We start from the raw sequence: 10,356 nt of genomic DNA, 5'->3' as shown, positions 1-10,356 counted from the left end.
AGTTGTTGATTTCTTTGCAAAGTAAAGTTAACTTTTGTTTCTACTGTGTGATGGTGGCTCTAATGAGACTTTAAAATGTGTTCTAAAAATTTTTTTTATTTTTTTGATGTGCCAATCCAACATCCCATACCTCCAACCCAGACACACTTAAAACTATTCTCTACCTGTGTCCAGCAATGAGGTGTTTCGTGTTCTTACTTTAATTTACGCTTTTATGGATTTTTTTTTTGTACTTCTTGTTAAATACAACGTCACAAATAAACGCTGACATGGTTGAACAGATGTTCTACATCAGCTGGAATTTACTGCGATGGCGCTGACACGGTGGACAGATTCTGTAATCCTATTTCCTTCTTTTTTTTAATCACTGAAACTGTTTCTGCTTTAAGGAGGTCACGTGTTGATGTAAAGGGAAAAACCACGAGTGGCATCGCGTCTTTGTGTGAATGTATGAAAAGGCTCTGGGAGGTTAAAGAGACTCGCTTCGCCACCGGTAAAATGCCTCGTTTGTGCGCTCTGCTCGCCCTGCTCTTTGCTGCAGGCTGCTCGCTGTGCGCTGCGGATGTCGGGACCTTCACTCCGTGCCTGCAGTTCTTTTACAGGTCTTGGCCCCCTAAGGGTCTGGCAGGGACGCCGATCTGCCAGCGTTTTATCAACAAGTATCGGTTCGCCACCCTGTACAGCCGACCCCGCCGCTCGCCCTGGTTTTCCGCCTATTTGTACACAGTACCTGCGGGAAAGAGACCCTCAGCATCCTGGAAGTTTGAGCCACAGGTGAGAGTTTGAATAATCCGTGTGTATTTATATTAAAAAGAACAACAAAAGTAATAGATAGCATGCATCATGGTGATTATTGAAGCTGGAATGGAAACAGACCAAAGTAAAAAACAAAACACAAAACACAAAAACTAAACTAAACTAAACTAAAAGAAAAAAACCGAGTTTAAGCAGAACTTAGACTTTGTGCTGTGTCAGCTCTGCGTGCAAACGCGCCGCACACTTCACGTCTCAGAACTGTTAACCGCTCCAAGTGTGTTGACATGCCAGCGAAAATCATGTGATTGTCGAGCATGTGCGTCAAGAGGAATTTGGTTTATGGGAGGAAGTTGACTGTTGACATAATTACTATAGCGCTGGCTGGTACACAATATTTTTGACACTGCATGTTTGAACGAGATAAAAGATGACTTGGTAAATCCTTTAATCCTTTAATTGTCCCACAAGGAGAAATTTGATAAAATTTACTGGAATACGCACAAAATGTGTGTTCCGCTGTAAAACCCCAAAATATAAGAGTCACACAAGAGTTAAATGGGGAAGGCAAAATAAAATGACTGTGATGGTTTGGTAGAGTTGGAGTGGGAAGCAGAAGAACAAATATTTCATTTGAACGCTGCTTTTCCCAACTTCCTCTTGTGAAGTTTGTTTTTGTTATGTTATGTGATGCTCTTTGTACACTTATCTAATCCTATTTTCACTTGCAGCAAAGTCAAGGCCAAAAGTCAAACTTTTACTGACAAATAAAGCAAATTAATGCAAACAGTCAGCATTTGCAGTATTGACCTTTCTCCTTGTTTCTTCAGTGGGCTGGTTTCAGTCATTATGCAAATGTACTGTTTATAAGATTGGGGAAACCTGCAGTCAGCTGAGACTGAAGAAGTCACTTGGATGAGTGACGAAACGTTTCTCCCACTGAAAACGCTACGTCCAGATGAACAGAATCAACTTGTGGAGCTTTAGCTTTCTGCTCATTTCTGCAGATTGGTCAGTTTAAGGATTTTTAACAGGACACTTTTCAGTGGCACGGCTGAGATCTGTGTCAAGGGTAAACCCTGACTGATCCTGCCTTTATCAGTCCTGCAAACTGATCGCTTTCTGAGGACTGGCCATACTAAAAACGTGAATAAAGAGAAATAAATGAATAAAAACTGAAGTGTTAAAGTGTTTGAAACTCAAATTTTGTGCTACTTCCAAACTTTTGGGCCATGTCTGTTTAACGGTACAGTTAACAGGTTGAAAGGGGATATAACACTTCTTTTTTTTTTCTTTTTTTGTGCCGCATATTTCTTGTAGGACACTCTCGCTTTTATAATGCAGACTATGTGAAAAATATCCAACACTGGCTCAATATGTGAGACTGTAAGGAAGTGGGGGTGGTGGTTGTAACCCTTTGACTGTTTATATCAAGAAAACTTTCCACGACATCCTGTTAAAGGCCGTGTGATATGAATAAATAAAAGTGTTAAGATTTCTCATCCCAACTAATAAAATGACGAAAAGGCTGAAAGTTCTTTGGACGATAAACATAAGCGCCACATGTGCAGCAGGAGATACCCCACTCCTCCACCCTAAACGGAAACCCCCCTGCTCCTCTGATTAGTCAAAGGCGGAAATGAAATTGAGACTCTATTTGCCTAATTTATGTCCCCACTTTTGATTTCAGTGTGATGATCTGCTTTGCATTTCACACTTCTGAATGTACAGAAATGGGCTGCAGTTTATCCGGACAAACAGCAGGGGGCACTAGCAAGAGCACTTCTCAATGAGAAGGAGCAATTGGAGCTAAATATGTAAAATACGTTTTTACACCTGCTTCTAGAAAAAAACTATCTTACTTTAGTAAATACAGCAATGATAATAATATAAAGCAATGCTTCTGTAGTTTCTCTAATTAGGACGCTGACATTGCGCAAAAACCCTTAGTATTCTGCGTCTCCAAAAGTTGATTCTGTTCATCTGGATGTAGCGTTTTCAGTGGGAGAAACAAAGGGCTGGACCTCCCAGCCCTTTGTTTCTTCAGTGGGCTGGTTTCAGTCATTATGCAAATGTACTGTTTGTAAGATTAGGGAAACCTGCAGTCAGCTGAGACTGAAGACGTCACCTGGATGAGTGACAAAACGTTTCTCCCACTAAAAATCCAGATGAACAGAATCAACTTGTGGAGTTTTAGCTTTCTGCTCATTTCTGCAGATTGGTCAGTTTAAGGATTTTTAACAGGGCACTTGCTTGATGTCCTGTCTAGTCCCAGAGTAAAAAAAAAGTGACATATAAGTGAAAGCCACACTGAAAACATGTTTATAGTCTTGGACTTAAAAGCAGTATCAAGTGGCAATGCCAAAATAAACTTCATAACTTAGCATCTTTTATTTTGTGAATATTTGCTTATTTAGCATGAGGCTAGGACAAATCCCTCTCAACCGTAGGTGGACTGGTAGACCGGGAGGTTAAGTTTAAAGCATAGTCCTGGTACTTCCATTGAAGCATTGCTGATAATAGTACAAATGCAGCTTTAGGAGTGTCGACAACATTTTAGCCGAACAGCTTAAAGTCATTTGTGAAATCAGTGAAGTGTAAAGTCTGTAATAAAACCCCGTTTCTTCCTTTGCTGATAAACAGTTAGCCTACCCAGGGGGAGATGGCAACATGGAACAGTTCCCCCCAGGCCCTCTGGATCAGAACATCGTGGAGAGCCAGGCAGTGCAGCTGGACTACATCAACTCCACCTACTCCCGTGGCCACTTGAACCCCAGCCTCCACCACATGAGCCACGACACCCGCTCTTCCACCTTCACCCTCACCAACGTGGTTCCCCAAAAGAACGGTTCTAATGATGGGCCTTGGGAACTTCTGGAGCACAGTGTGAATCACACCTTAGCAAACTACTGTCTCGGAGATGCCTACGTCGTGACGGGCATCATCCCCTACCGCAATGACGAGCACTGGCTCAAGAATCACCGCGTGGCGGTGCCTGAGTATATGTGGTCTGCCTACTGCTGTCCAAAGTACAACCAAAGTCTTCCAAAAGAGCTAACCAACGCCTTTCCCACGTACGCGGGCATCGGACGCAACGACCCCAACAGCAGCGAGGAGATTGTGCCTGTTGATAAGACGGTTAAGAAACAATTCAGGGGATATGATGTGAGAAATATGTCCCTGGAAACACTCGAGATGTACTTGAAGGACAGATTCAATACTGTTGTTAGTGTGTTTTATGAGCAGTGCACTGGATCAGACCTCACAGAAAATACATAAATTATACATAAATGCTGTTATATACACATTTCTGTGGGGAGAATGACACAAAGTGCAAATATTAATGACCACTACTGAAATGATTCATACACAACGCGCTGCCGCTGAGTTCAAGTATGCACAAAACACTTTAAACCACTAGGTGGTGTCCTTGTGCAATACATGTAGCTCCACATTTCGGCTGAAGTTGTATGTATGTATCAAACTAATTCATATTCTGATTCTGATTCACTAAATAACTAATAATGATCAGTGGTGTAAGAACTACTCAGGTACTAAACAACAATGCACATTCCTACCAAAGTAGAGCACAGATGTTTTGTTAGCCAAATATACTTGAAGTATCAAAGAAAACTTTTCATAACCTGATCTATAACTTCTATATCTTTGCCCCAAAGGGAAAAAGTGGCAATGACTCCAACTCTTACATGCAACATCTATATTACTACATATTGTTCTTTTATTTTTTACTATTGAGAAATTGGAATGTCCTAATTTTCCCTTTTGGGTGCATAAAGTATATCCGATTTATCTAACAGCACATAGTATGTGTTAATATGTGCACCTGCAAATGACAGAAACTATAATAAATCGATATAGAAAAGATTTTCATTGCTGCAGTGTTTGTGTCCTAAATCAGCTTCCACTGTCTGAATCAAAATGTTGTAAAATTCCACAGATGATTAAAAATGTAAAGCTTGACTCTTAAAATTATATTCAAACACAGTACTTGAGTAACTGTAATGAATTACTTCCCAAACCTGCTGGTTTTGTTTGTACTTCATGCCCCAATCAAAGTAATGAGTAACAGACTCAGTCACCTGCTCCACAAGTCAAACCCAACTGGTTTGTCGTTGTGTGTATTTCATGTCAAATGATCACTGACACTTGTGTTTTATCACATCAGACTAGTAAGAATTTATTGCATTTACAGGTAATACAGTAGCACAGGTGTACAGTTGGCTACACGGTGGTGTTTCAAGCAGGTTTACTCTGACAAACATGAATCAACAACTCAGTAAGATTGCTGCATGTGGGGAGTGAAGAGCTTGTCCCAGATCTCCACCTTCATGATGGCCCTGCCCAGGGGGGACATGGTACCCTTGATGTCCAGGCTCCCGCCCTCAAAGGTGAGGTCGGAGCCTTTGGCCTCCACCCGCACGAATCCCACCTGCTCTTTGTTGTAATACATCTCTTTAAACAGGCTCTCATTGCACTCTTTGCCCTTCTTGTAGATTCCCAAGGCAAACCAGTTCTTGTACATGTTATAGTCATATGGCACAGAGAACATTATAGCGAGTGTCTCATCGGCTCTGTTGAGCTCCTTCTTGAACAGGTCGTAGGTCAGCACGCCCACTGCCCCAGTGGCTTTGGCTTTGCCCTTGCCGAAGTTGCACACTTCAGTCTTTTGTGGACGTACAGTCGGTTGTGGGGGGCTGCGGCAGCTGCCACTTTCCAGGAAAAGCCTTTAATTTTTAACAGCAGCAAAAGTGAGGAAAAAATGAAAGCAGGAGGCAAAATTTGAAAAAGAATTTTCCTAACTGGATATTTGTCAAGCTGCACGTAAAGCATATTCTAACTTTAATCTGTACAGACAAAGTGAGCAAAAGTGCATTTATTTTGGACATACTTAGGGTCAATCAGGCAGTAGTTGTTGGTGAGGTTAGTGATCTCTATGGTGACGTTCCTTCGGCTTTCGACAGCGGCAGCCAAAGCTTCTGCAGATTCACTCATGGTGTGGCTTGTAAAGGCTGTGACAGACAGAACAGAAGTGTAAACTGCAGATCTGTGAATGAGTTTAACCAATTGAAATAAAAATGCAAATCCATCTGAAACCCTCAAATAACTGAGCAGGAATGAAGCGTCTTACCTGTCGGGATCACTGGTACGTAGCTGACTCGTGCTTGGACAGATTTGAGACACTGAGTTCAGCTCTTACATGAGTCTCGTTGGGGAATGCGTTGCACCCAAAGGTGTCTCCACCCATAAGCATGCATCCACCTCCCATGTTGCTTCCCATCGCATGTCTGCAGAGGTGTAAAGCAAAGGGTGTAGCTAACAATAACAGCACAGGATAACTGTAGTCTTTTTGTTCTCACACTGCTGTCAATTTGTGAAACTACGAACTGGTTTGTTGAGGTTTGTGGGATTTTTCTGCACTACACCTTTTCTTTCTGGGTCTGTGATTTTGTTTTTCCATTGTCTGCATGAGGAAACAAACATGCTTCGTCTCTGCAGAGGGCTTAGACAGTTTGAAACATGTCTGTTGAAAGGTTGATGAATAACCTATTCCCCAAACCAAACCAACAAGAAAATTAACTTTAAACTTAAAAAATTCCGATAAGAAGAGGTTATAATACTTTATAATAGACCCTGCACTCCTAATATTACTGTGTAATCCCATTGGAAGAACAGGAAGAGTTATTCATCCTTGTCAAGATAAGAAAAGATGTGATACACGGTGGCCATAGGCACTAAACATTAAACATAACTTATTAAAAAGATATATTAAATAACTCAATAAAATTACATGCAATGACCAAACAAAATACCACAGCAGGGTAATGTTATTGGTCTGTATTTGTGTGACTGTGCAGAGCAGATTACAGGAGCAGCATGTCAGAGATGAACACCTGATGATTTTACAGGGAAATAGTGTTTAGATTAGAGATTAGGATGCTCTAGAATAAAGCATGCATCCGTAATACTTTTGGGGAGGTTAGGACACTTATTCAATACTATATAATTTGAAAACCTTTATATTAGCTTCATAACGATGGCTCACAACAATGAAAACGACATCTTAAGGATGAGATAATAAGTTAGATAGTAAGATAAAAGTAAAGACTACAATTTGAGGAAGAACTAATGATGATCACAACTCCCTTTTCCTCTCTTTTAAAACACTCATTATTTTAAAATACTTATAGTATTTTTTGCAGTTTTATACTCTTTTGTTCCATCGTACCATTAGTAAGCAGGAAGTGTTGTCAGCAGTGAACTTAAACCCTAACTTTAGAAGAAATTCCTCAGTAAATAACTGGAAAATAGTGGGACAAGTCACAGGCTGGGTTAAGGGTTGAGAATGATTAGCTACATTTTTATTCACTTTTGCATGCAAACATTTGAAGTCATGTCCAACAATTTATTTTTAGATTGAACAAAGAAACACAGAGGACAACAAGTCAGTTGAATTGTTTTTTATTTGTTTAAAGCACCTCTAAACCATAAGGATGACAACTTGCACTTTAGTTTTCAGGAATATCAGCAAATACACTCGACACACTTGTTTGCGAACATTTTATTCTCACACCTAATACAACCAGACTCTTTAGCCCATCCTGTCATACAGCTCCAGTTTAACAATAGCTTTGCCCTCATCGGACATACATGCCCTCACATCCACCGTCTTGCCTCTGTACACCAGCCCTGAGCCTTTGGCCTCGTAGCGGACAAAGTCGCTGCAGTTCTTGTCGTTGTACATGTAGTTGAACAACTTGCTGTCGACAGCTTTCGATTTATCAAGGACGCCCACGCCGAGCCAGTTCTTGTAGAAGTTGTAGTCGAACGGCACGGAGAACATGATGGCCACAATGCCATCGCAGCGGCGGCTGCGCATGTCAAACAGGTCATAGGTCAGCACACCCGCAGCACCTGATGCTGTGTTGTCATCCTTGGTGAAAGAGCACACCTCTGTCTTAGTGGTGCGCACGGTGGGCTGCGGAGGGCTGTGGGCGAAGCCACTTTCCATGTGAACCCTGAAAGGAAGGAGGGCAGAGGAAACGATCAAAGGTTTATTAATGTAAAAACAGTCAACTGTGCAATATCCTTCTGACTGTTGATGCCATCAGACATTTAACTCTGGCACTGATGGAGGTGGTGCAAGCTCATCAACTACAGACTCAACAGGACTAATGTTTAAATATCAAAGGACATGAAAATATCATTCTGGCCATTTTTTACACATCAGTAAAAAATATTGGTTACAATTAAAACGCAGACACAAGAAACCACAAGGATACAAAGTAACAAATGATGGATGGCAGAAATAACTTGTGTTAAAGAGTGATAGACGGGTCTTTTTGTCTGACGTTTGATAATTTTGCATCACACGGGCATTGAAATTTTAAAAGATAAATGTCTTTGTTTTTGTTTAACTGCAAACAATAAATGCTCTCTTACATAAGCAAAGAAATCAAAAACTTTATGCTGGAGTAAAAGAGAAATAGTTTGGGCTCTGTTACTTTGGGTTGACGAGGCAGTAGGCGGTGGTGATGTTGGTGATTTCCATGGTGCAGTTGCGATTGGTGGTGAGAGTGGTGGAGTGGGCCTCTGCATTTTCAGCCATGGTGACGACTGTTGGTAACGGCTACAAGAAAAACAGGTGTGAGCCGTGCAAAGTGCAGCAAAGCTCTGTCATGAAATGTTTTAGCTGTCCTGCTGAAATAAACACTGGAATATGAACTGAAGATGAAGTAAACACGAAACATTACATATAGCCAAAAAGTCCCTATTAAATATCTGTATTCACTAATTTCACAAATTGACAAAAACACCTGCAGAAATGAGCACTTACTTCGCGTTAGGTGACACACACAGGATGGCAGAGAGTCCTCTGAAAACAGGTCAGACTTCGATTTGGAGATGAGTTTAAAGTCACGCCCTCTCTGTCACACCTAACACATGAGCTTCAGTTAAGTGGGCGTGCCTTTCTCTTTCTCTCTGCTTTCAATCAAACAGTATGTGATCACTTCACATGTACCTGCGAGTCTGGTAACGAGTGCAGAGTTGCACCCAAAACCTCACGATCCTTAAACCACCTGAACCGGTCTATCTTTGCAGCTGACATGAAATTCTGCTTTTCTTTGGGGGGGGTTTCCACAGTCTGTCTCTTCACAGGAGATTTAACATTCTTGCAACAGTTTCATGATTCATGGACACAAATGAATTCAACACACCCTTTTTTAAAGGTCTGGATGTTTAAATATTTGTTTGTCCTTGATGTTTGAATCCGCAGCCTGTCCCAACATGCAAAAACTGGAAGTGAGAAAGCAGAAAAGTTACCAGCCCAGCAGTTCACATTCAGACATATTATGACTAAAAACACAAAGAGGGATTACAGATTGCTGTGACCCAACAAATAATTGCAGAATGACAATACAAAAGCAGAATTACTGCATAAACATGCAAAAGTACAAATAAGACAAACAATGAGAACCAAATAGAAATGGAGCACAAAGTGACCAAAAAGAAATGGTAAATGACAAAAAAAAAGAGCAACAGGACTATAAATACATGCGGCTTTAGTAAAAACAATTTTTTTTAAAAGTTACCCGCCCACCCCTGCGGGCAGGCTATCCTTCAAGCTCCTCCACCAGAGGCCTGGGAGCTTGAGGGTCCTGCACAGTATCTTAGATGTTCCTAGGACTGCGCTCTTCTGGACAGAGATCTCCTTTGTTGTTCCTGGGATCTGTTGGAGTCACTCGCCTAGCTTGGGAGTCACTGCACCTAGTGCTCCGATTACCATGTATGTCTTTTCTTAAGTTTTCTACCACAGACAGACAGTGGGGCGGTCACCACTGGTGGGACTACTGGATTTAAGATAGTAAAAGAACCTATCGACTATTTTAAACTAACACTGCAGCGCACCGAGACAAGTGTGACCTAATTAAAGGACAAACTAATAAAAACATTAAAACTAGAACTAAAATATCTGAAAGAAGCACAGATCTATTGAACTGTCAGTAAAACACAGCACAAGCAGAGTTGTGAGGTTCAGTTCAGTGACTTCAAATAGCGAAGGTGAGGCCTATAGCAGGTCTGCTATATGGAAGCGAATGCTAAACTAAAAAATGAGCCTGTTGGAGATTTCAGGAGACACCTTGAGCCCCAGATGTTGCGTTCTTTGAATGACTGATAAGGTGTGACACATGAACATGTAGTGCTTTCACCAGAAAAAAGTTTCATAAATGGTTATTGTTCTATAATAGGAAATCTGTACTAATAGTCTTTTATTAACGTTCCTATAATCGATATGTATTAGAAGAGTTGTTTTAATGCTGACTTGTATTGAGTTTCTCTGTATGCAGTTGGAGGTTACATAGCTATGTATTTGATTATAATACACAGGAAGGCAGGTGGAAGGCTGATAAATGATAATTGCGTTGCTGCCAGTCTTATTTGTGTGTGTGTGTGTGTAGCACCATCCTGTGGTCACTGTGTGTATAAAGTCCTGAAGTAAGAAGTTTTTTTAAATGATAATTGATCATGTTTGCAGTGTTCCTGACACTCATTCTATGAACTTTAATGACTTTATACTATATC

The 10,356-nt window shown here is 40.9% G+C and overlaps 3 protein-coding genes across 3 annotated transcripts; 1 reads left to right on the top strand and 2 right to left on the bottom strand.

Annotated features, from left to right (window-relative positions):
- The first annotated feature begins 346 nt into the window (after positions 1–346).
- Positions 347–4,936, top strand: LOC102313805 (endonuclease domain-containing 1 protein). The gene is made up of 2 exons (XM_005913797.3): positions 347–774; positions 3,397–4,936. Exons 1-2 carry the CDS (start codon positions 451–453, stop codon positions 4,030–4,032), a joined length of 960 nt encoding a protein of 319 aa, XP_005913859.1. The 5' UTR covers positions 347–450; the 3' UTR covers positions 4,033–4,936.
- LOC102314096 (DELTA-stichotoxin-Hcr4a) lies at positions 4,926–6,051 on the bottom strand. Its single transcript, XM_005913798.3, has 3 exons — positions 5,903–6,051; positions 5,663–5,783; positions 4,926–5,498 (listed from the first exon to the last, which is right to left on the bottom strand). Exons 2-3 carry the CDS (start codon positions 5,764–5,766, stop codon positions 5,048–5,050), a joined length of 555 nt encoding a protein of 184 aa, XP_005913860.1. The 5' UTR covers positions 5,767–5,783; positions 5,903–6,051; the 3' UTR covers positions 4,926–5,047.
- A 1,166-nt stretch (positions 6,052–7,217) lies between these two features.
- LOC102314396 (bryoporin) lies at positions 7,218–8,727 on the bottom strand. Its single transcript, XM_005913799.3, has 3 exons — positions 8,609–8,727; positions 8,277–8,401; positions 7,218–7,790 (listed from the first exon to the last, which is right to left on the bottom strand). The coding sequence occupies exons 2-3, from the start codon at positions 8,378–8,380 to the stop codon at positions 7,364–7,366; spliced, it is 531 nt and encodes a 176-aa protein (XP_005913861.1). The 5' UTR covers positions 8,381–8,401; positions 8,609–8,727; the 3' UTR covers positions 7,218–7,363.
- Between the last annotated feature and the right edge of the window lie 1,629 nt (positions 8,728–10,356).

This window comes from Haplochromis burtoni, unplaced genomic scaffold (assembly GCF_018398535.1).
Source record: "Haplochromis burtoni strain Fernald_Lab_line unplaced genomic scaffold, NCSU_Asbu1 Contig_6, whole genome shotgun sequence".
NCBI classification, from domain to species: Eukaryota; Metazoa; Chordata; class Actinopteri; order Cichliformes; family Cichlidae; genus Haplochromis; species Haplochromis burtoni.
The sequence above is the reverse complement of the archived record's forward strand: the minus strand, read 5'-3'. Positions and strand labels throughout refer to the sequence as shown.

Coding starts and splice junctions, on each gene's coding strand:
- LOC102313805 (XM_005913797.3), top strand. CDS start 451: ATGAAAAGGCTCTGGGAGGTTAAAGAGACTCGCTTCGCCACCGGTAAA. Junction 775..3,396: donor CCTGGAAGTTTGAGCCACAG/GTGAGAGTTTGA, acceptor GCTGATAAACAG/TTAGCCTACCCAGGGGGAGA.
- LOC102314096 (XM_005913798.3), bottom strand. CDS start 5,766: ATGAGTGAATCTGCAGAAGCTTTGGCTGCCGCTGTCGAAAGCCGAAGG. Junction 5,499..5,662: donor TACTGCCTGATTGACCCTAA/GTATGTCCAAAA, acceptor TAAAAATTAAAG/GCTTTTCCTGGAAAGTGGCA.
- LOC102314396 (XM_005913799.3), bottom strand. CDS start 8,380: ATGGCTGAAAATGCAGAGGCCCACTCCACCACTCTCACCACCAATCGC. Junction 7,791..8,276: donor TACTGCCTCGTCAACCCAAA/GTAACAGAGCCC, acceptor CCTTCCTTTCAG/GGTTCACATGGAAAGTGGCT.